The 25,701-nt window shown below is 41.0% G+C and overlaps 2 protein-coding genes across 2 annotated transcripts in view; both read left to right on the top strand.

Annotated features, from left to right (window-relative positions):
• LOC116150829 (uncharacterized) overlaps positions 1-18,607 on the top strand; it is a 356,393-nt gene extending 337,786 nt beyond the window's left edge. The window contains exons 7-9 of the mRNA XM_031445971.2: positions 13,808-13,994; positions 14,635-14,753; positions 16,214-18,607. Coding sequence (XP_031301831.2) covers positions 13,808-13,895 — 88 coding nt within the window. The 3' untranslated portion in view covers positions 13,896-13,994; positions 14,635-14,753; positions 16,214-18,607. The remainder of the gene's footprint in view (positions 1-13,807; positions 13,995-14,634; positions 14,754-16,213) is intronic.
• Positions 15,946-24,631, top strand: LOC135320269 (uncharacterized). Its single transcript, XM_064483215.1, has 5 exons — positions 15,946-15,998; positions 16,214-16,392; positions 16,629-16,806; positions 23,087-23,887; positions 24,625-24,631. The coding sequence occupies exons 1-5, from the start codon at positions 15,946-15,948 to the stop codon at positions 24,629-24,631; spliced, it is 1,218 nt and encodes a 405-aa protein (XP_064339285.1).
• The last annotated feature ends 1,070 nt before the right edge of the window (positions 24,632-25,701 follow it).

Below are 25,701 nucleotides of genomic sequence, written 5' to 3'. Positions count from 1 at the left end.
TCATTCTGTGGAGAGAGGAGGAGAGATTTGTAAAGATTTGTGAGGAGACAGTAGAGATTTTGGTATACTTATGAGGAGGGAGGTGATAGCACAGAAGAGATATTTGGAAAGCGTTATGAGAAGATACTGGAGAGCTCAAATTAATTAAAACGAGACATGAGAGGACAAAATTGGAACTCATTATGAGGAGTAAGGAGAGTTGGAAATCGTTCAGAGGACACAGCACAGGAGAGGTTTAGAAATACTTATAAGGAGACAGGAGAAAAGAGATATTATTATTTATGACAAGAGAGCATACAGGAGAGCTTTAGAATTAGTTATGCGGAAAGAGGAGGAGAGATGTGTAAACATTTGTGAGGAGACAGTAGGTATTTTGGAATAGTTAGGCTTAGAGAGGGGATAGCACAGAAGAGAGATTCCGAAATCGTTATCAGGAGATAGAGATTTGGAAATCGATATGAGGAGAGTGGTTAGAGGAAAGATTTAGAAATGATCACGTCGAGATAGGATGAGAGATCTGGAAACAGTAGTGAGGTGAGAGGAGAGACTGTGGAATACTAAACAGAACAGAGGTGAGAGCAGAGAACAGAGATTTTGAAATCGTTATCAGGACACAGGAGATGGGAGATTTCGAAATGGTCATGAGGACAGAGGAGACGAGATGAAAGGAAATAGTTATGAGGAGAGAGGAGAAAAGACATATTGGTAAAAATTTCCGAGCACAGCGGATAGAGGAAAGATTTAGAATTCATTCTGCGGAGAGAGGAGGAGAGAGTTTTAAAGATTTGTCAGGAGACAGTAGGTATTTTGGAATACTTAGGCGTAGAGAGGGGATAGCACAGAAGAGAGATTCCGAAATCGTTATCAGCAGATAGAGATTTGGAAATCGTTATGAGGATATACGAGGAGACATCTCAAATTAATTAAGAGGAGAGGTGAGAGGCGAGAGATTCGGAAATAATTATGAGGAGAAAGGAGAGATTTGGAAATCGTTATGAGGAGAGAGGTTAGAGGAAAGATTTAGAATTCATTATGTGGAGATAAGATGAGCGATCTGGAAGCAGTTGTGAGGAGAGGGGAGAGAATGTGCAATACTAAAGAGAAGAGAGGTGAGAGCAGAGAGGAAAGTTTCAGGAATCCTTGTGAGCACATAGGAGAGATTTGGAAATCGTTACCAGGACACAGGAGAGGGCAGATTTCAAAATAGTTATCAGGAGAAAGGTTAGAGGAGAGATTTAGAAGAAATTATGCAGAGAGAGGGCGAGAGATTTGTAAACATTTGTGAGGAGACAGCAGAGATGTTGGAATCCTTATGACGAGGGAGGTGATAGCACAAAAGAGATATTTGGAAATCGTTATGAGGAGATAGGAGGAGAGAACTCAAATTAATTATGAGGAGAGATGAGACAGGAGAGATTTGGAAATCATTCTTAGGAGAGACGAGAAAAGAGATCAAAGGAAAGATTTATGAGCAGTGAGGATAGAGGAAAGATTTACAAATTATTATGTGGAGACAGGATGAGAGATTTCAAAACAGTTGTGAGGTGAGGGGAGAGATTGTAGAATACTAAAGACAAGAGAAGTAGAGCAGAGAGGACAGTTTTTTGAATCCTTGTGAGCAGATAGGAGAGATTTGGAAATCGTTATCAGGACGCAGGAGACGGGAGATTTCGAAATAGTTATGAGGAGAGAGGATAGAGGAGAGATTTAGAAGCAATTATGCGGACAGAGGAGGAGAGATTTGTAAACATTTGTGTGGAGACAGTAGAGGTTTTGGAATACTTATGAGGAGGGAGGTGATAGCACAGAAGAGATATTTGGAAATCGTTATGAGAAGATACTAGAGAGCTCAAATTAATTAAAACGAGACATGAGAGGACAAAATTGGAACTCATCATGAGGAGAAAGGAGAGATTTGGAAATCGTTCAGAGGACACAGCACAGGAGAGTTTTAGAAATACTTACCAGGGGACAGGAGAAAAGAGATATCATTAATTATTTATGACAAGAGAGCTTACATGAGAGCTTTAGAATTAATAATGCGGAAAGAGGAGGAGAGATGTGTAAACATTTGTGAGGAGACAGTAGGTATTTTGGAATAGTTAGGCGTAGAGAGGGGATAGCACAGAAGAGATTCCGAAATCATTATCAGGAGATAAAGATTTGGACATCGTTATGAGGATATAGGAGGAGAGATGTCAAATTAATTAAGAGGAGAGATGAGAGGCGAGAGATTTGGAAATAATTATGAGGAGAAAAAACAGATTTGGAAATCGTTATGAGGAGAGAGGTTAGAGGAAAGATGTAGAATTAATTATGTGGAGTTAGGATGAGCGACCTGGAAACATTTGTGAGGAGAGTGGAGAGAATGTGGAAAACTAAAGAGAACAAGGTGAGAGCAGAGAGGACAGTTTTGAGAATCCTTGTGAGCAGATAGGAGAGATTTGGAAATCGTTCAGAGGACACAGGACAGGAGAGATTTAGAAATACTTCTGAGGACATAGGAAAAGAGAGGTATTATTAAATATTTATGAGAAGAGAGGATACAGGAGAGATTTACAATTAATTCTGCATAAAGAGGAGGAGAGATGTGTAAACATTTGTGAGGAGACAGTAGGTATTTTGGAGGCCTTAGTTGGAGAGAGGACATAGCACAGAAGAGAGATTCCGAAATCGTTATCAGGAGATAGGAGAGATTTGGAAATCGTTATCAGGACACAGGAGATGGGAGATTTCGAAATGGTCATGAGGACAGAGGAGGCAAGAGATGAAATAGTTATTACGAGAGAGGAGAAAAGACGTATTAGTAAAAATTTCCGAGCACAGCGGATAGAGGAAAGATTTAGAATTCATTCTGTGGAGAGAGGAGGAGAGATTTGTAAAGATTTGTGAGGAGACAGTAGAGATTTTGGTATACTTATGAGGAGGGAGGTGATAGCACAGAAGAGATATTTGGAAAGCGTTATGAGAAGATACTGGAGAGCTCAAATTAATTAAAACGAGACATGAGAGGACAAAATTGGAACTCATTATGAGGAGTAAGGAGAGTTGGAAATCGTTAAGAGGACACAGCACAGGAGAGGTTTAGAAATACTTATAAGGAGACAGGAGAAAAGAGATATTATTATTTATGACAAGAGAGCATACAAGAGAGCTTTAGAATTAGTTATGCGGAAAGAGGAGGAGAGATGTGTAAACATTTGTGAGGAGACAGTAGGTATTTTGGAATAGTTAGGCTTAGAGAGGGGATAGCACAGAAGAGAGATTCCGAAATCGTTATCAGGAGATAGAGATTTGGAAATCGATATGAGGAGAGTGGTTAGAGGAAAGATTTAGAAATGATCACGTCGAGATAGGATGAGAGATCTGGAAACAGTAGTGAGGTGAGAGGAGAGACTGTGGAATACTAAACAGAACAGAGGTGAGAGCAGAGAACAGAGATTTTGAAATCGTTATCAGGACACAGGAGATGGGAGATTTCGAAATGGTCATGAGGACAGAGGAGACGAGATGAAAGGAAATAGTTATGAGGAGAGAGGAGAAAAGACATATTGGTAAAAATTTCCGAGCACAGCGGATAGAGGAAAGATTTAGAATTCATTCTGCGGAGAGAGGAGGAGAGAGTTTTAAAGATTTGTCAGGAGACAGTAGGTATTTTGGAATACTTAGGCGTAGAGAGGGGATAGCACAGAAGAGAGATTCCGAAATCGTTATCAGCAGATAGAGATTTGGAAATCGTTATGAGGATATACGAGGAGACATCTCAAATTAATTAAGAGGAGAGGTGAGAGGCGAGAGATTCGGAAATAATTATGAGGAGAAAGGAGAGATTTGGAAATCGTTATGAGGAGAGAGGTTAGAGGAAAGATTTAGAATTCATTATGTGGAGATAAGATGAGCGATCTGGAAGCAGTTGTGAGGAGAGGGGAGAGAATGTGCAATACTAAAGAGAAGAGAGGTGAGAGCAGAGAGGAAAGTTTCAGGAATCCTTGTGAGCACATAGGAGAGATTTGGAAATCGTTACCAGGACACAGGAGAGGGCAGATTTCAAAATAGTTATCAGGAGAAAGGGTAGAGGAGAGATTTAGAAGAAATTATGCAGAGAGAGGGCGAGAGATTTGTAAACATTTGTGAGGAGACAGCAGAGATGTTGGAATCCTTATGACGAGGGAGGTGATAGCACAAAAGAGATATTTGGAAATCGTTATGAGGAGATAGGAGGAGAGAACTCAAATTAATTATGAGGAGAGATGAGACAGGAGAGATTTGGAAATCATTCTTAGGAGAGACGAGAAAAGAGATCAAAGGAAAGATTTATGAGCAGTGAGGATAGAGGAAAGATTTACAAATTATTATGTGGAGACAGGATGAGAGATTTCAAAACAGTTGTGAGGTGAGGGGAGAGATTGTAGAATACTAAAGACAAGAGAAGTAGAGCAGAGAGGACAGTTTTGGGAATCCTTGTGAGCAGATAGGAGAGATTTGGAAATCGTTATCAGGACGCAGGAGACGGGAGATTTCGAAATAGTTATGAGGAGAGAGGATAGAGGAGAGATTTAGAAGCAATTATGCGGACAGAGGAGGAGAGATTTGTAAACATTTGTGTGGAGACAGTAGAGGTTTTGGAATACTTATGAGGAGGGAGGTGATAGCACAGAAGAGATATTTGGAAATCGTTATGACAAGATACTAGAGAGCTCAAATTAATTAAAACGAGACATGAGAGGACAAAATTGGAACTCATCATGAGGAGAAAGGAGAGATTTGGAAATCGTTCAGAGGACACAGCACAGGAGAGTTTTAGAAATACTTACCAGGGGACAGGAGAAAAGAGATATCATTAATTATTTATGACAAGAGAGCTTACATGAGAGCTTTAGAATTAATAATGCGGAAAGAGGAGGAGAGATGTGTAAACATTTGTGAGGAGACAGTAGGTATTTTGGAATAGTTAGGCGTAGAGAGGGGATAGCACAGAAGAGATTCCGAAATCATTATCAGGAGATAAAGATTTGGACAGCGTTATGAGGATATAGGAGGAGAGATGTCAAATTAATTAAGAGGAGAGATGAGAGGCGAGAGATTTGGAAATAATTATGAGGAGAAAAAACAGATTTGGAAATCGTTATGAGGAGAGAGGGTAGAGGAAAGATGTAGAATTAATTATGTGGAGTTAGGATGAGCGACCTGGAAACATTTGTGAGGAGAGTGGAGAGAATGTGGAAAACTAAAGAGAACAAGGTGAGAGCAGAGAGGACAGTTTTGAGAATCCTTGTGAGCAGATAGGAGAGATTTGGAAATCGTTCAGAGGACACAGGACAGGAGAGATTTAGAAATACTTCTGAGGACATAGGAAAAGAGAGGTATTATTAAATATTTATGAGAAGAGAGGATACAGGAGAGATTTACAATTAATTCTGCATAAAGAGGAGGAGAGATGTGTAAACATTTGTGAGGAGACAGTAGGTATTTTGGAGGCCTTAGTTGGAGAGAGGACATAGCACAGAAGAGAGATTCCGAAATCGTTATCAGGAGATAGGAGAGATTTGGAAATCGTTATCAGGACACAGGAGATGGGAGATTTCGAAATGGTCATGAGGACAGAGGAGGCAAGAGATGAAATAGTTATTAGGAGAGAGGAGAAAAGACGTATTAGTAAAAATTTCCGAGCACAGCGGATAGAGGAAAGATTTAGAATTCATTCTGTGGAGAGAGGAGGAGAGATTTGTAAAGATTTGTGAGGAGACAGTAGAGATTTTGGTATACTTATGAGGAGGGAGGTGATAGTGATAGCACAGAAGAGATATTTGGAAAGCGTTATGAGAAGATACTGGAGAGCTCAAATTAATTAAAACGAGACATGAGAGGACAAAATTGGAACTCATTATGAGGAGTAAGGAGAGTTGGAAATCGTTCAGAGGACACAGCACAGGAGAGGTTTAGAAATACTTATAAGGAGACAGGAGAAAAGAGATATTATTATTTATGACAAGAGAGCATACAGGAGAGCTTTAGAATTAGTTATGCGGAAAGAGGAGGAGAGATGTGTAAACATTTGTGAGGAGACAGTAGGTATTTTGGAATAGTTAGGCTTAGAGAGGGGATAGCACAGAAGAGAGATTCCGAAATCGTTATCAGGAGATAGAGATTTGGAAATCGATATGAGGAGAGTGGTTAGAGGAAAGATTTAGAAATGATCACGTCGAGATAGGATGAGAGATCTGGAAACAGTAGTGAGGTGAGAGGAGAGACTGTGGAATACTAAACAGAACAGAGGTGAGAGCAGAGAACAGAGATTTTGAAATCGTTATCAGGACACAGGAGATGGGAGATTTCGAAATGGTCATGAGGACAGAGGAGACGAGATGAAAGGAAATAGTTATGAGGAGAGAGGAGAAAAGACATATTGGTAAAAATTTCCGAGCACAGCGGATAGAGGAAAGATTTAGAATTCATTCTGCGGAGAGAGGAGGAGAGAGTTTTAAAGATTTGTCAGGAGACAGTAGGTATTTTGGAATACTTAGGCGTAGAGAGGGGATAGCACAGAAGAGAGATTCCGAAATCGTTATCAGCAGATAGAGATTTGGAAATCGTTATGAGGATATACGAGGAGACATCTCAAATTAATTAAGAGGAGAGGTGAGAGGCGAGAAATTCGCAAATAATTATGAGGAGAAAGGAGAGATTTGGAAATCGTTATGAGGAGAGAGGTTAGAGGAAAGATTTAGAATTCATTATGTGGAGATAGGATGAGCGATCTGGAAACAGTTGTGAGGAGAGGGGAGAGAATGTGCAATACTAAAGAGAAGAGAGGTGAGAGCAGAGAGGAAAGTTTCAGGAATCCTTGTGAGCACATAGGAGAGATTTGGAAATCGTTATCAGGACACAGGAGAGGGCAGATTTCAAAATAGTTATCAGGAGAAAGGGTAGAGGAGAGATTTAGAAGAAATTATGCAGAGAGAGGACGAGAGATTTGTAAACATTTGTGAGGAGACAGCAGAGATGTTGGAATCCTTATGACGAGGGAGGTGATAGCACAAAAGAGATATTTGGAAATCGTTATGAGGAGATAGGAGGAGAGAACTCAAATTAATTATGAGGAGAGATGAGACAGGAGAGATTTGGAAATCATTCTTAGGAGAGACGAGAAAAGAGATCAAAGGAAAGATTTATGAGCAGTGAGGATAGAGGAAAGATTTACAAATTATTATGTGGAGACAGGATGAGAGATTTCAAAACAGTTGTGAGGTGAGGGGAGAGATTGTAGAATACTAAAGACAAGAGAAGTAGAGCAGAGAGGACAGTTTTGGGAATCCTTGTGAGCAGATAGGAGAGATTTGGAAATCGTTATCAGGACGCAGGAGACGGGAGATTTCGAAATAGTTATGAGGAGAGAGGATAGAGGAGAGATTTAGAAGCAATTATGCGGACAGAGGAGGAGAGATTTGTAAACATTTGTGTGGAGACAGTAGAGGTTTTGGAATACTTATGAGGAGGGAGGTGATAGCACAGAAGAGATATTTGGAAATCGTTATGAGAAGATAATGGAGAGCTCAAATTAATTAAAACGAGACATGAGAGGACAAAATTGGAACTCATTATGAGGAGAAAGGAGAGATTTGGAAATCGTTCAGAGGACACAGCACAGGAGAGTTTTAGAAATACTTACCAGGGGACAGGAGAAAAGAGATATCATTAATTATTTATGACAAGAGAGCTTACATGAGAGCTTTAGAATTAATAATGCGGAAAGAGGAGGAGAGATGTGTAAACATTTGTGAGGAGACAGTAGGTATTTTGGAATAGTTAGGCGTAGAGAGGGGATAGCACAGAAGAGATTCCGAAATCATTATCAGGAGATAAAGATTTGGACATCGTTATGAGGATATAGGAGGAGAGATGTCAAATTAATTAAGAGGAGAGATGAGAGGCGAGAGATTTGGAAATAATTATGAGGAGAAAAAACAGATTTGGAAATCGTTATGAGGAGAGAGGTTAGAGGAAAGATGTAGAATTAATTATGTGGAGTTAGGATGAGCGACCTGGAAACATTTGTGAGGAGAGTGGAGAGAATGTGGAAAACTAAAGAGAACAAGGTGAGAGCAGAGAGGACAGTTTTGAGAATCCTTGTGAGCAGATAGGAGAGATTTGGAAATCGTTCAGAGGACACAGGACAGGAGAGATTTAGAAATACTTCTGAGGACATAGGAAAAGAGAGGTATTATTAAATATTTATGAGAAGAGAGGATACAGGAGAGATTTACAATTAATTCTGCATAAAGAGGAGGAGAGATGTGTAAACATTTGTGAGGAGACAGTAGGTATTTTGGAGGCCTTAGTTGGAGAGAGGACATAGCACAGAAGAGAGATTCCGAAATCGTTATCAGGAGATAGGAGAGATTTGGAAATCGTTATCAGGACACAGGAGATGGGAGATTTCGAAATGGTCATGAGGACAGAGGAGGCAAGAGATGAAATAGTTATTAGGAGAGAGGAGAAAAGACGTATTAGTAAAAATTTCCGAGCACAGCGGATAGAGGAAAGATTTAGAATTCATTCTGTGGAGAGAGGAGGAGAGATTTGTAAAGATTTGTGAGGAGACAGTAGAGATTTTGGTATACTTATGAGGAGGGAGGTGATAGCACAGAAGAGATATTTGGAAAGCGTTATGAGAAGATACTGGAGAGCTCAAATTAATTAAAACGAGACATGAGAGGACAAAATTGGAACTCATTATGAGGAGTAAGGAGAGTTGGAAATCGTTCAGAGGACACAGCACAGGAGAGGTTTAGAAATACTTATAAGGAGACAGGAGAAAAGAGATATTATTATTTATGACAAGACAGCATACAGGAGAGCTTTAGAATTAGTTATGCGGAAAGAGGAGGAGAGATGTGTAAACATTTGTGAGGAGACAGTAGGTATTTTGGAATAGTTAGGCTTAGAGAGGGGAGAGCACAGAAGAGAGATTCCGAAATCGTTATCAGGAGATAGAGATTTGGAAATCGATATGAGGAGAGTGGTTAGAGGAAAGATTTAGAAATGATCACGTCGAGATAGGATGAGAGATCTGGAAACAGTAGTGAGGTGAGAGGAGAGACTGTGGAATACTAAACAGAACAGAGGTGAGAGCAGAGAACAGAGATTTTGAAATCGTTATCAGGACACAGGAGATGGGAGATTTCGAAATGGTCATGAGGACAGAGGAGACGAGATGAAAAGAAATAGTTATGAGAAGAGAGGAGAAAAGACATATTGGTAAAAATTTCCGAGCACAGCGGATAGAGGAAAGATTTAGAATTCATTCTGCGGAGAGAGGAGGAGAGAGTTTTAAAGATTTGTCAGGAGACAGTAGGTATTTTGGAATACTTAGGCGTAGAGAGGGGATAGCACAGAAGAGAGATTCCGAAATCGTTATCAGCAGATAGAGATTTGGAAATCGTTATGAGGATATACGAGGAGACATCTCAAATTAATTAAGAGGAGAGGTGAGAGGCGAGTGATTCGCAAATAATTATGAGGAGAAAGGAGAGATTTGGAAATCGTTATGAGGAGAGAGGTTAGAGGAAAGATTTAGAATTCATTATGTGGAGATAGGATGAGCGATCTGGAAACAGTTGTGAGGAGAGGGGAGAGAATGTGCAATACTAAAGAGAAGAGAGGTGAGAGCAGAGAGGAAAGTTTCAGGAATCCTTGTGAGCACATAGGAGAGATTTGGAAATCGTTATCAGGACACAGGAGAGGGCAGATTTCAAAATAGTTATCAGGAGAAAGGGTAGAGGAGAGATTTAGAAGAAATTATGCAGAGAGAGGGCGAGAGATTTGTAAACATTTGTGAGGAGACAGCAGAGATGTTGGAATACTTATGACGAGGGAGGTGATAGCACAAAAGAGATATTTGGAAATCGTTATGAGGAGATAGGAGGAGAGAACTCAAATTAATTATGAGGAGAGATGAGACAGGAGAGATTTGGAAATCATTCTTAGGAGAGACGAGAAAAGAGATCAAAGGAAAGATTTATGAGCAGTGAGGATAGAGGAAAGATTTACAAATTATTATGTGGAGACAGGATGAGAGATTTCAAAACAGTTGTGAGGTGAGGGGAGAGATTGTAGAATACTAAAGACAAGAGAAGTAGAGCAGAGAGGACAGTTTTGGGAATCCTTGTGAGCAGATAGGAGAGATTTGGAAATCGTTATCAGGACGCAGGAGACGGGAGATTTCGAAATAGTTATGAGGAGAGAGGATAGAGGAGAGATTTAGAAGCAATTATGCGGACAGAGGAGGAGAGATTTGTAAACATTTGTGTGGAGACAGTAGAGGTTTTGGAATACTTATGAGGAGGGAGGTGATAGCACAGAAGAGATATTTGGAAATCGTTATGAGAAGATAATGGAGAGCTCAAATTAATTAAAACGAGACATGAGAGGACAAAATTGGAACTCATTATGAGGAGAAAGGAGAGATTTGGAAATCGTTCAGAGGACACAGCACAGGAGAGTTTTAGAAATACTTACCAGGGGACAGGAGAAAACAGATATCATTAATTATTTATGACAAGAGAGCTTACATGAGAGCTTTAGAATTAATAATGCGGAAAGAGGAGGAGAGATGTGTAAACATTTGTGAGGAGACAGTAGGTATTTTGGAATAGTTAGGCGTAGAGAGGGGATAGCACAGAAGAGATTCCGAAATCATTATCAGGAGATAAAGATTTGGACATCGTTATGAGGATATAGGAGGAGAGATGTCAAATTAATTAAGAGGAGAGATGACAGGCGAGAGATTTGGAAATAATTATGAGGAGAAAAAACAGATTTGGAAATCGTTATGAGGAGAGAGGTTAGAGGAAAGACGTAGAATTAATTATGTGGAGTTAGGATGAGCGATCTGGAAACATTTGTGAGGAGAGTGGAGAGAATGTGGAAAACTAAAGAGAACAAGGTGAGAGCAGAGAGGACAGTTTTGAGAATCCTTGTGAGCAGATAGGAGAGATTTGGAAATCGTTCAGAGGACACAGGACAGGAGAGATTTAGAAATACTTCTGAGGACATAGGAAAAGAGAGGTATTATTAAATATTTATGAGAAGAGAGGATACAGGAGAGATTTACAATTAATTCTGCATAAAGAGGAGGAGAGATGTGTAAACATTTGTGAGGAGACAGTAGGTATTTTGGAGGCCTTAGTTGGAGAGAGGACATAGCACAGAAGAGAGATTCCGAAACCGTTATCAGGAGATAGGAGAGATTTGGAAATCGTTATCAGGACACAGGAGATGGGAGATTTCGAAATGGTCATGAGGACAGAGGAGGCAAGAGATGAAATAGTTATTAGGAGAGAGGAGAAAAGACGTATTAGTAAAAATTTCCGAGCACAGCGGATAGAGGAAAGATTTAGAATTCATTCTGTGGAGAGAGGAGGAGAGATTTGTAAAGATTTGTGAGGAGACAGTAGAGATTTTGGTATACTTATGAGGAGGGAGGTGATAGCACAGAAGAGATATTTGGAAAGCGTTATGAGAAGATACTGGAGAGCTCAAATTAATTAAAACGAGACATGAGAGGACAAAATTGGAACTCATTATGAGGAGTAAGGAGAGTTGGAAATCGTTCAGAGGACACAGCACAGGAGAGGTTTAGAAATACTTATAAGGAGACAGGAGAGAAGAGATATTATTATTTATGACAAGACAGCATACAGGAGAGCTTTAGAATTAGTTATGTGGAAAGAGGAGGAGAGATGTGTAAACATTTGTGAGGAGACAGTAGGTATTTTGGAATAGTTAGGCTTAGAGAGGGGAGAGCACAGAAGAGAGATTCCGAAATCGTTATCAGGAGATAGAGATTTGGAAATCGATATGAGGAGAGTGGTTAGAGGAAAGATTTAGAAATGATCACGTCGAGATAGGATGAGAGATCTGGAAACAGTAGTGAGGTGAGAGGAGAGACTGTGGAATACTAAACAGAACAGAGGTGAGAGCAGAGAACAGAGAGTTTGAAATCGTTATCAGGACACAGGAGATGGGAGATTTCGAAATGGTCATGAGGACAGAGGAGACGAGATGAAAGGAAATAGTTATGAGGAGAGAGGAGAAAAGACATATTGGTAAAAATTTCCGAGCACAGCGGTAGAGGAAAGATTTAAAATTCATTCTGTGGAGAGAGGAGGAGAGAGTTTTACACATTTCTCAGGGGACAGTAGAGATTTTGGAATACGTAGGCGTAGAGAGGGGATAGCAGAGAAGAGAGATACGAAATCGTTATCAGGAGATAGAGATTTCGAAATAGTTATGAGGATATAGGAGGAGAGATCTCAAATTAATTAAGAGGAGATATTTGGAAATCGTTATGAGGAGAGAGGTTAGAGGAAAGATTTAGAATTGATTATCTGGAGATAGGATGAGAGATCTGGAAACAATGTGAGGTGAGAGGACAGACTGTGGAAGACTAAACAGAAGAGAGGTGAGAGCAGAGAGCAGAAATTTTGAAATCGTTATCAGGACATAGGAGAGGGGAGATTTCGGAGAAATTATGCGGAGAGAGGAGGAGAGATTTGTAAACATTTGTGAGGAGACAGTAGAGACTTTGGAATAATTATGAGGAGAGAGGTGATAGCACAGAGGAGAGATTTGGAAATCGTTACAAGGATATAGGAGGAGAGATTTCAAATTAATTAATAGGAGAGATGAGATAGGAGAGATTTCGAAAAAATTATGAGATATGAGCGATACGTTACTACTTATGAGGACACAGGAGAGGAGAGATGTGAAAATTGTTAATAGAAGACAATAGAAAAGAGATAACAGGAAAGAGTTATGAGCATAGAGGATACAGTAGAGATTTAGAATTCATTATGTGGCGAGAGGACGTGAGATATTAAAACAGTTATGAGGAGAGAGGATAAAAGATACATAGGAAAGGGTTATGAGGAGAGATCATAGAGGAGAGATTTCGAATTAATTATGTGGAGAGAGGATTAGAGATTTGTAAACAATTGTGAGGAGAGAGGAAAGAGTTGTTAATAGTTATGAGGGGAGAGGAAAGAGGGAGAGATGTGGAAATAGTTTTGAGGAGAGATTTAGGAAAAGTTCTCAGTAGAGAGGAGAAATTTCGGACTACTTAAGAGGAGAGACGTGAGAGCACTAGGAGAGATTTGGAAATCGTTTTGAGGAGAGAGCAGGAGACATTTGGAAATAGTTTTGAGGAGTGAGGAGAGATGAGGGAGGACAGATCTGGAAATAATTATGATGATATAGGAGCAATTTGGAAAGAGTTTTGAGGAGAGAGGAGAGGTTTGGGAATAGTTATCAGGGGATAGGAGAGAGCAGAGGGTATAGATTTGGAAATTGTTATGAGGAGATCGGATGAGAGAGTCCAATTAGTTTGAGAAGCAAGGAGAGAGGAAATATTTAGAAATAGTTATGAAGACACAGGAGAGAGGAGAGATTTGGAAAGAGTTACGATGAGAGAAGAGAGATTTGGGAATAGTTAGGATGTGAGAGGTGAGAGCACAGAGGAGAGATTTAGAAATCGTTACGAGGAGAGAGGAGAGAGGAGAAATTTGGAAATAGTTATGAGGAGGGAGGAGAGATTTAGAAATAGTTATCAGGGGAGAGGATAGAGCAGGAGAGATATGGAAATTGTTACGAGGAGAGTGGAGACATTCGGAGATAGTTATGAAGACAAAGGAGAGAGAAGAAGAGATTTGGAAACAGTTATGATGAGAGAGGAGAGATTTGGGAATAGTTATCACAAAATGGTTTTAAATGGGCCTCACTTACACCTCGTAGTCTTCCTTTCCCTCAGGCCCAGTTCTTATCCCACTGGGTTTCTCACGTGTAGAACTGACGCTGGAATGCAGAGTTCTTTAGAAGGATCTGCTGACTTGAATTGAGGACAAGGTGACTTCCCTGCTGGCCCCAAAGGACTACTCCTTACCCTCAGAGACAGGGTCTGTGCGCCCCAGCCCTGCAGAGGGAGCCCAAGACATTAAGTAAGTAATGTTCACGTCTCTCAAAAGCATCACCCTCCTGAATGGGCCATACCTGGTGGGCGGGCTTGATCCGTCCCATGTCCCATGGCAGCACAGTGATCTACCTTCTCAGTCTGTGCCAGCTGAGGTGGCGTGCCATCTCTACCAGACTTGATTGTCCCTCCGTAACAACATGTTCAGTTACCTTGAACGCTGAAATACTGCCCGCCAGCCCCCACGCTGGGCAGTCAGCTCCGACACTCATCCCAAAAGAAATCCTCAAACTCAACCTGACTGATTTCTGCCCACGTGCCCCTTAACTGTTCCCTCAAACTAATTGGTTTGGCATTATCTGGCCAAAAAAGAACCTTTTGAAATATGGCATCCACCAGGAATGTTCTGGCCCTGAGAGGGGACTGCTGGTACCAGGCTGGCAAAAGCCCTCCCAGCTGCGACCACCCCTGTAACCAAGTCTGGCCCCCTCACTGCTCCCCACAAACCGGCCTCAGCGTCTGCTCCTGCCTCACCTGTTATTCATGTCTGTGCTGACGTCACTGTAGTTGCCCCACACATTTTTCTCCAATTAAAGGAATAGAATTTTACCTTAAAAAGTCACTAGTAGTCCCACTAGTCAGATGCATCTTGTGTTGTATGTTTCCAGCGTACTTTATGACAAGGAAGAGTAAGATGACACCTACATACTTACAGTATCGTCTGCGTCTGAAATTCAATCCTCCACGAACGTTTTCCCGTTACTAAATACTCGTCCATCCACGTCTGGTAAGTGCTGTGCTGAGTGGATTACTTTAATGCCCCTAGGTAGGACTGTGTGGGATGTACCACAATTAATCCTCCGTCGCTTCACTTTCCTGAAGTCTTTTCTCTCAAAAAAAGAAATTGCGCTCTTGACAAGTAACTGTTGAATAGTCAGGCATCATTAAAAGAAAACATAATCTCAAGTCATAAGCACAGCGTTGAGTGAAAGCAGCAGTCCCACAGGAATGCCTATGGCATGATTCCTATTTTGAAAAACAGATTCAACTGGCGCTTGGGGGTGCTTTCTGAGGTGAAAACTCTAAAAACAAATGAGGAATTGGTGATGCTGTGTATCTCAGACTGAGCGCTGGCTCTGCGGCTGTTTGCCCTGTGATAATATGTGCTCTTTTCTCTATGAATGTGCTTCTTCACAATACAAATAGCTTTCAAAATTCATCACCCCTCTGACGCAGTTAAAAATGTCCATTCATAACTCTGATTATATTATACATACTAGTGGGTAATGTGCTATTCTTGCTCGATATATTCTGATCATTTTTCCTTTTGGTCACATTTTGTTGTAATGGCAACTAGAATGGCCATAATCAAAAACATTAAAACTACCACAATGTTGGAGAAGATATGGAGAAACTGGAACCTTCCTTTTCTGGTGGGAATGTAAAATGGTGCAGCCAGTTGGTAGAACAGTTTAGAACTTTACAAAGACTTAAACGTACACTTGCCATACGACCCACTAATCCATCTCCTCGGTACCTGCAGGAGAGAGAGGAGGACGTATTACCATACAAAGTTTCACATAGAAATGTTTATAGCAGCATTGTTCATAATAGCCAAAACTTGGAACCAGTCCAAACGTCCAGACACTGACGCATGTCTAAACAGACTGTGGTACATCCATACAATTGACGACTGCATTCCATCAAGGGAACCAAGTACTCACACGCTACGACACGGATGCACCTTGAAAACACTATGCCAAGTGAAAAAGAGTCAAACACAACATTAGCACACCTCATATGACTCCAGGTATATTTTGCACATGGGCACGTAGCTCCCTTGTATGGAAGTAGCACCAATTGTTTAACCGAACCCTCCTGCGGGACTTGAAGTTTCCCATTTTTCAATATTACAGTGTGGTGGTGACCATCTTTGTGACTAAGTGCGTGTGGCCAGTCTTAATTACGTCTTTAGACAGATGCCCGGAAGTAGAGCTGCCGGTGTGAAGGGCTGTGCCTTCTCAGGCTTTCGGTAAACAGGGCCAGTCACCAGGTTTGCTGGGTCTGCGCTCCCTCTGGCAGAGCGCGGGGGTCAGAGGTCTCCATCGTCAAACGCAGCCCCTCTCTCAGACCTGGCGCTTCCCCCTGAAATGCGGCACGTCCCTCTCCCATGGCTCACTGCTCACCCGCGGGGGGTGCTCCAGGCACGAGGGGCCCACTCTCACCATGCCCTGGATTTGTTTGCAGCGCCCCCGGGTATGCGGCCACCATGCCCTTGCTCAACAGTAACAGCGAACGCCAGCTAGCAGGCTTCGTCGTCGTCACCATCGGATGGACCCCGGGCACCGCGGCCGTGGGCCTGGCGGAGTGTCCAGTGCGGTGCAGCGACACTGCCGCGCTCTCCCCGCCGGGCCGGCCCGGCCCGCGTGGGGATGCGGTGAGCCTGCGTCTTCCACCACGTCCACGATGCCAGCCCGGCCACCCCGTGTCACCACTACACCTCCCGGGACACACCTCCCTCTCCATATCCGTATTGCTCAAAGTCTCCTGATGGCCAGCATCCTTGGGCTTCTGGGAAAAGCCTTCATCATCTTTGTGCTTAGGAACGTGTACCTGGGAATTGTGTGGACGAGGGCCGCCTGTAATCCATTCACTGCCTCAGGAACTCTGAACGTAGCTGCCAGCCTCTGTATCTCGATGACTGTGGTCTGGAATTACCGCTCCGTGATGAATGAAGAGGAGGTTGCCTTCCCACCACCTCTCAACGTGCCCTTCAAGCCAGATACTCAGCAAACTGGTGGCGACGTCCTCCTGCGTGTGTGGCTGCCTTCACGCTGTTTGTAGGGAAGTTTGGTTTTCCTCTCTTAAAAACTCCCCCTAGGGAGCCACATGCGTCCTGCTGTTCCATAAAAGTAAAATTCCTCATTGCATCAGAACCAAAACTACCAGGAGTCTACACGGAGTATTACCCGGATGCCCTGCAAGGACTCAGGATCACGGCAAAGGTAGTTTGGGGCAGAAAATGGTTGTGACTTTCTGTGTCTGAATTTGATTCATTGGTTGGTTGACTAAAGAACATTTCATTAAAAATCTTGCCCACCTGCCAGTTGGTCTTACTGGATCTGCATTTTAATTACTGTCAAATAAATAATCAATACTACACACCTAGTGTGTGGAAGTAAGTTTCTGAAATTCTCACATCTTACACTTCTACTGAAAAGAAATGACCTCAATTCCTATGGCATGGTCATAACATCTATCAGATAAAATGTTCCAAAATGTGCAAAATGTAAGGAATCCTCCCGCATCCACTACCCGACTCAACCATTACCAAGATTCTGCCATATTAGCTTTATCTCTTCTCTTGCCCTATTTTAATCCATTTTTCTTTTTCTAAAGGATTTTAAAGTGAACCCCAGACATGTACCCTCATCCCAATACTGAGATAATATACTTCAATATTACTCTCTAACAAATGGACATTTCCTTGCACAATCATATTCTACCTAAAAAACATTAAGAATTATTCTTTCCTATCAAATACTTAGAATTTTTAATACCTTAAAAATAACTCTACAGTTTTGTTTTTCCCACACAAGGTGTTCACTCTGCCTCTTAGGTCTTAATCTAAAGCACTCCCCATAAGGACACTATGAACTCATCTACAAATCAGAAACAAACTTGCAGACATAGTAAATAATCTTATGGTTACTGGGGAAAGGGGGTAGGAAGTGATACATTTGGGAGACTGAGATTTGCAAATGTTAGCCACATATATATAAAAATAGATTTTAAAAAAAGTTTCTTCTGTATAGCACAGGGAACTATGTTCAATACCTTGTAATAACTTTTAATGAAAAAGAATATGAAAACAAATATAAGTATGTATATGCATGACTGGGACATTGTGTTGTCCACCAGAAATGGACACATTGTAATTGACTGTATTTCAATTTAAAAATAAATAAATAACGCACTCCCCCTACCGCACCCCTTCTGCCCTTTAAGAAAATGATTTGGACTTGCTGAAGAAAGTGGGTCAATTGCCCTGCCGTTAAATGTGTTATAGCTTGAGGCTGATTCTGGGTGAGCTCTTTGAGGGACAGTATTTCAAAGAGGCTGCCTCGTACTTCACACGGAGTGCATTATGCCTGGCTGTATACATTAACTGTCCTTAGTGATGCAAAGACTGATGGGTGGACCACGAGGGGAAAGCCTGATCTCTTCTGTAAATTTCATCAAACTTCCATCTAACAGTTTCATCTATTGATGGTCCTTGTTTGAATCAATTACCGCACTAAGGATTACAATTGGGGACTTTCTCATATAAACATTCTTTTGTATTTATTAGCTGGGATGCTTTTGTAGATAGAGAACTCTCTGTTAGCAAGCATGGCTACTTCATTACTCTAAAATTTAGCTCATAAAAAAGGTAAATGCTTCATTTTCCCCCTTTAATTGTTCAATTTCTAGAGTAAGGAGGGAGAATGCCCCTAAATACCTTTGGTGTCGATCTATATATATTTATTTTTTTAATTGTTTCCCCTACCTCAGTTTTCCTTTTCGTCCTCTTCTTTTTTGAGTATCAACCCTTGAATATGAAATCAAGATTATTTCCATGTTTTCATTACAGAAATTTTCAGACACATTAAAAAATCAACAATTATCTCAGCTTCCAGAATTGTCAATATGCGGCCGGTCCTATTTCCTTTCTACCATCACTGACTCTCACCTACCCCAGCCTTGGGTTATTTTGTAATAAATCCCTGGCAGTGTATTATTTTATCCATAAATATTTCAATACACATTTCTAAAAGGACTCTTTAAGATAATCACATTGTCATTAACACACCAAAGTTAACAATAATTTCCTACTGCATTCAAATACCTAGTCAGTGTTCAAATTTACCTAATTATCTCATAAATGCTTTTGACAGTAACTTGTGGGTTTCCATGTACTCAAAATGTTTCCCTCAATGGCACTTGTTATTCCTTTTATGATCAAATTGTGCCCTTCTGGGCAGTGGAGCCGCAGGGACACGTGTCCTCTGATATACCTCTATTGGTATTATTTTAAGATTCAAAAAAAACCTTTCTTCTAGACAATTATACTATTTACCTCAACTCTTCACTTAATAAAATTCTTTCTGTGAAAATGATTTTCCTCAAGAGCGAAATAGTGAAGAAGAGTACATAGCAATACAATTAACAACTACGTGTCAAATTTTAGATGTTGAAATTAAAGCACATTTACTCTGTACCTAATTACCTTTTATACCAGTTGCTCTTAATAACCTCACAGAAATGCTGCCCAGAATAATTCCAAACACAAAAAATTTTATGCAGGTTCAGAACTCTCTTGAAAAGAATCTATTCATGGATCTCATTTTCAAAGTGACAATTTCCAAGAACTGATTTGTTGTATCATGGACATGCTAGAAACTCCCCCTTCTCATAATTCTCAGCTCATTTTTTAAACAAGTCAACTTTACTAGTTAAAAGCCTACCTAGAATATTAATAAGCACAGATAAACCCGCCTTAAAATCATTTAACAGCTGTCAGTGATGGTTTCTACCTTTAAAGTTTAAGAAAAAAGCATTTTTAGTAAAATCAAATCATTACTGAAGTCATTTTCATTTCAAGAAACATGGCTAGAAAGCGTGTTAATTTTTGAATGGGAAGGATTTCACTGCAGAAGCACTATCTTGGGAGCAAAGCAAATTCTAAATGCAGTAAGATCATGGGGCCATCTGTACAGGCTGCAACAGTAAGACATTAAGCCAGCCAGTGGCCTGGAATCTGTTTGCTTACGTGTTTCTTGAGTTTCGTCCACGTCCAAGAGCTTGCCATCGTTACACTGAAGTTCATGGATGATCTAAGAAGAACAAGGTATTGTTTTTAATCTCAGTTCCAGTTCATCTTCAGTTTTTCCTTTACTATGTTTGAGAAAAGTTCTGTCCTTTCCCAGAGCCTGTAGTTCTTTTCTGGCTCATGCCTGTTTGGATGATGCTGGACTACTTTTACAAAAGCATTGGACTCTTGACGGTTTTTCCCATACTAGTTTTGCTAGAAAAATCTGCATTCTGCATTGAGGTTTTTCTTTTCACGTTCTCCAGCTATGCTGTATTATATATCATGGTAAATTTTTTTGAATTTTTCTGGTTCTGAGATTTATATATCAGCAAGGGTTTGCCCATTGGAGGTCCACATGGCGACAGTGAGCTCAGCGTATCCCTCCCTCCCGGAATCCAGACTTGCTCTTCACTAGCCAATTAATTCTCTGACCATCCCCATCAGTTAAGAGGAGGTGCTTCCTATAACTCACAGTCAGTCATGATTTCCATGGCCTGCACAGTGCCAGGGATGGTAGTTCCTATTAGTTGTTTTTGTTTTGCTCTCAACAATACTTTAAAAATCATGCTTTAATAAGTGTTACTGAAGTTTAAATCATATACCATGAAACTCACCCTCTAACATGTACTAGTGGTTTAGTACACTCACATAATTGTGCAGCCATTATGACTGACTATAGAACATTTTTGTCAGCCCCAAAAGAAAGCCCATTAGCACCCCCATTGGCATTTGGGGCTTTCTTTTTTGTCCCTCAACAAGATGTACCAGATGCATCTTGTACATTTCAAGTCCAAGACCTTAAATCAGCTATGCCATTCCTCCAGTGAGCCCTAGACATGGAGATGGTATTTCAAAACCACAGTTTGCACACTGATGGTGCTCATTCTACAGGGTTATCAATATATCTAGGTATTTTAGTGAACAGAACTAGGATATACATATTTTAAGAAGGAAAAAATCCTATTATAAAATTACTTTTAATTCAACCTTAACTTACAGAATTTTTATTTAGCTGCAATTTTATACTGCATTTCTTTTTCCCAGATTGAAACCCCAACAATATTAACATACTTATTTACTCTGATATATAAATTTTAAAAATAATATTACTAATATTGTTATTAGCCATAAGACTACTAAATAAAGTTTAAGGGCTCTTTAAAGACCTTTTTGTCTCTATAATTTATTGTATTAGGTTTATGTAGTCAAAATACTGCATTCTAAAATTTTTTGGTATAATGATGGCTATAGCATTAACCATTAATGGTAGTTGTATGGTTATATCACCAACTTGGTAAGAAATTAAATTTGCTCATCTCTTTTTCTATTTGTAGGGATTACTCTGGTGTTTTTGACAGTTTTATTTTTTGAATATGTGAAATATTTATATAATTTCAAAGTCAATTGTGCTTTGTAGAGTTAGGTTTCTAATAGAAGTGCAGCCAGTCAGGAGGCTAGACGGGCATTTGACATTTTGCAGAGAAACCACACAATTATTGATCCCCTCGATTTTCTCTGTTGGGGGAGCCTCCTACTTAGAAGAGGAGACAAGAGAACTCTGGAAAAGGCATATGGCTTTTTTCTTTCAGGCTCCACAAGTCTTACCCTGTTCCGCCAGAGGAAGAGCACGTGTCCCAAGGAGAATATGCAGAGGACATTTTGATAGTGTGTGACATCTCCAATAAGACACCTCAGTCATGTGAATAATGAGCCTGTGGAACCAAAAAAAAAAAAAAAAAAAAAAAAAAAAAAGCCCTCCAGCAGATAATACTATTACCTGCAGAACTGCATCAGAAGACCTGGAGTTTCATCCCAGCTCCATTTCTGACCAAGGACAAGCCACTTCGAATCTCTGTATTTTGATCCCTCATGTGGAAGATGGGAGCCACCTGCCCTGTATCCTCTCTCTGGCACAGGAACGCCATGCTTCCCAGAGCCTCATTCTCATTCCTTTCTGCTGACAGACGGACAAGCCCTAGGAGTATCATTTTCTGATTATCCCTGCAACTTACTCCCAAGGATTCAAATTGAAAATAAAAAATGTTAAAAAAAAAAAAAGAATCCACACTTTTTGCTGGCATAGGAAGGTGGATTAATAAACCATATGGAAAAAAAAAAGAAAAGAAAAGAAAAGAAATCCAAATAAGTTGATCCACAATCTAGGTTTTGCTTCATCAAAGATGTTTGGTTTATGCAAAATACATCAAGACATTTTTAAGTTGTGCCCAAAAGAAGCCAACATGTAAAGGTGGAATTTTAGGGGGGAAGATAGTGCTCAGTGGTAGAGCACAGGCTTAGCATTCCTGAGGTCCTGGATTCAATCCCCAGTGCCTCCATTAAGATAAATAAATAAACCTAATTACCTCCCCCCCAAAATAAAAAATAAATAAAAGGGGAATTTTGAGCAAATGATGGGTAGAAAGAGTAAAGAGGCATGGTTTGCTATATGCAACATATTATACATCTTCAAGGTCAAGTTTATTGTTTTTAATTATAAAAATATGTTTTTTTTCACAAAAACCATACAAATTATAGAAAAATAAGTAAGAATGAAAGTCTCTACCTTTCTAAATTGATCTCCCTAAAATTACTTTGTGTGCATCCTTCTCAACTTTTAAAAAAACGTATGTACATATCTATTTGCATATACATAAAGAAAATTACAGCTGTTCTTCTTTTGACACAAATGGTTATACCATGTGTATTATTACTCATTTTGTTTTTTTAGTATAATGCAGAAGTTTCTTCAGACAGTGCATATGGACTAACTCAGTCTTACTAATGCCATGTAAAATTCCACTATAAATGTGGATGCATCATTATTTATTTAAGCATTCTTCTATTAATAGACATTTAGGTTATTTCCAATTTTTCTCTATGATAAATGGTGCTGAAACTAACATCTCTCTATATATATTTTTGCAAACTCTTATAAATGCCTTAGTATCAATTCCTGGAATTGGAGTTGGTGGACAAGAGGTATCAACACTTCAGAAAGATACTGTCAAATTGTGTTCCAAAAATGCCTTGCAAATTAATACTCCCACTGTGATCACAGATTTCTAGGCATCATTTATTCTTACATAAAATATTTAGAATAATAATTGAAGGCCAATACATACATAAAACACTTGACTATAACTTTTAGACAAGAAGGACAAGTTGTAAATAATGAACAGTATGTAACCTGTGGCTCATTCAATCTGTTTATTTTTTCTCTTTGATGCTCCTGGCTTGACTTCATGATGCCTCTACCTCGTCTTCAGTCAACCTGAAATGAAGCACTTGTTCTTCAAAGTGATGGGCCTTTTTCTTAGTTACTTGGCCTGGGGTTTCGGCATAAGCCTAGCCAGAAGCAGATCCTGGCGCATGAGGGAGTTTGATAGCAAGACTGTTCCCATTGTGTTCATTGGACTTTGGGAACCTTTCTATTTTCAGAAATTCAACATCTCTGGCTCAATAGCTGAGTTGCTGATGCATAGCAAGATCAACTCGAGCTGGGTCATTTCAGATGAAATCTGGTGTGGGCAGGACCTGATGCTGCTGGCCAATTTTATGATGTCTGCGGTCCTGATTTTCGGCTCAGTGGCACTTTCAGTCAGCTGGATCAAGGCCCCGTACCCAGGTTTCCTCCAACTGCACTACAACACTGCTGCCTTCTTCCTTTTACTCAGCTGTGGTTGTACCATGATTACCGTGAGCTGGAATTTCACTGTGGAATTTTATGGTGAAACCATCCTTGACTTTCCAATTACCTTTTCTATTAAAAGAGAAATGCTAACAAAGAAATGTTTCTCTTACATGTTCCCACTAGGAATCACAACTACTATCCTCTCGCTACTAAGTGCCACCATGTTCTCCTGTGAAACATGTCCACTAAAGCAGTGGACTCTAGTGAAACCCTTGGCTGTGGCCAACTGTAGAAAACAAGAAGTCTGGACAAAGGCCTACTCTTTGGAATGGCTGGGGATAGTTTTCTTGAAGAAATTTCTACATATGTGTCATATTGTCATAATCACTTTTTTATGTAAAATAAAATATATTTGGTTTTTCAGGGTGCATCTGAAGTTTATATTCTCTTCTGTTCATCTGTTTCACGGAAGCTTTTCACTTCCTGAAATCCACAGGCAAACATTCTGTACACATATTGTTAAAAATCAAAGGCAGGGAAGGTTCCCAAGACGGCGGAATAAGAAGACCCTGAGCTCACCTGCTCACAAGCACCACCAAAATTACAACTATTTACAAAGAAACTATTGATGAGAAAGGCTGGAACCTACTAGAAAAGACCTTATACAACTAAAGATATAAAGAAGGAACCACAACAAGATGGGCAAAAGGGGCAGAATCATGGTATAGTCAAGACCCACACCCCTAGTGAGTGACCCACAAACTGAAGAATAACTACAGTTGCTGAGGTTCTCCCCAAGGAGCAAGCGGCCTGAACCCCACAGTGAGTGCCCCAGCCCAGGGATTCTGTGCTGGGAAGATGAGCCCCCAGAATGTTAGGCTTTGAAGGCTGGGGGGCTTATTTTGGGCAGACCTAGAGGGCTGTGGGAAATAGAGAGTCCACTCTTAAAGGGCGCACACAAGCTCTCACATGCACCAGGACCCAGGGCAGGAGCAGTCGCTTGAAAGAAGCCCGGGTCAGACCCACCTGCTGATCTTAGAGTCTCTCAGGGAGGCAGGAGACGACCGGAGCTCACCCTGGGGACACAGACGTTGGGGACAGCCATTTCTGGAGACTCCTTCTACCACACGGACACTGGTGCTGGCGAACGCCCTTCTGGAATCCTCTCCCTAGACGATAAGCCTCAGGACCCGGCCCTGGCCCTGCCTACCAGCCTGTAAGCATCAGTACTGGGATGCTTTAGGCCAGACAACTAGCTGGGTGGGGACAGAGCGCCACCCACCTGCAGGCGGGCTGCTTTAAGACCCCCTGAGCCCACAGCCACCCTGGACATGACCTTGACCACCAGAGGGCGCACGACAGCCCCACAACTAGGGCATAGGAACTAGACTTGGGGCCCCAAGGGCCCTGCAGCCAAAGACCCCGGGACCCAGCTCCACCCACCAGTGGGTAGGTGCCAGCCCCAGAACACCCAGAACCCTGAAGCTGCCCACCAGCAGGCAGGCACCAGCCCCAGGACAACTGCAGTCCCCCAGCCACCTGTGGCAGGACCCAGCCCTGCCCACTAGCAGGCCAACACCAGCTCTGAGATAACTTGGGAACTTCAGCCAGAGTCTTCAGGATGAGGCTCCACCCACTAGTGAGCATCCATCAGCAGGCTGACACTAGATCTGGCAACCCTGGCCCTGTAACCACCCACTGCAGAACCTGGTGCTGCCAACCAGTGATCCAGCACTAGCTCTGGGGCCTGATGGGGTTCCACAGCCAGTTGCGTCATGACCTATCCCCAAAAACCAGTGCACAAAGTGAAACCTGGCAACCAACAGGACCAGGGGCCAGCCACGCCTATACACAACCCATAGTAGTCAGCCCACCAAAACAGAAGAACCCACATAGCCCACATAGGAGACACCCCTAGAGCATACAGCTCTGGTGAACAGAGAGGAGTGTGCTACTGGAATACATAGGCTGTCTTCTACAAAAGGCCACTTCTCCAAGCTCAGGAAACATAAGCAACCTACCAGATACACAGAAATAAAAACAGCAAATTAGGCAAAAATGAGGCAACAGAGGAAGATGTTCCAAATAAAAGAACAAGATAAAACCCAGAAGAACCAAGTGAAGTGGAGATAGGCAGTCTACCTGAGAAAGAGTACAAGGTATAATCATAAATATCAAAGAACTCAGGAGAAAATGGATAAACAGAAAGAAAAGTTAGATGTTCTTAACAAAGTGTTAGAAAATATAAAG

The sequence above is a fragment of the Camelus dromedarius genome, chromosome X (genome assembly GCF_036321535.1).
Source record: "Camelus dromedarius isolate mCamDro1 chromosome X, mCamDro1.pat, whole genome shotgun sequence".
Classification (NCBI taxonomy): domain Eukaryota; kingdom Metazoa; phylum Chordata; class Mammalia; order Artiodactyla; family Camelidae; genus Camelus; species Camelus dromedarius.
The sequence above is the reverse complement of the archived record's forward strand: the minus strand, read 5'-3'. Positions and strand labels throughout refer to the sequence as shown.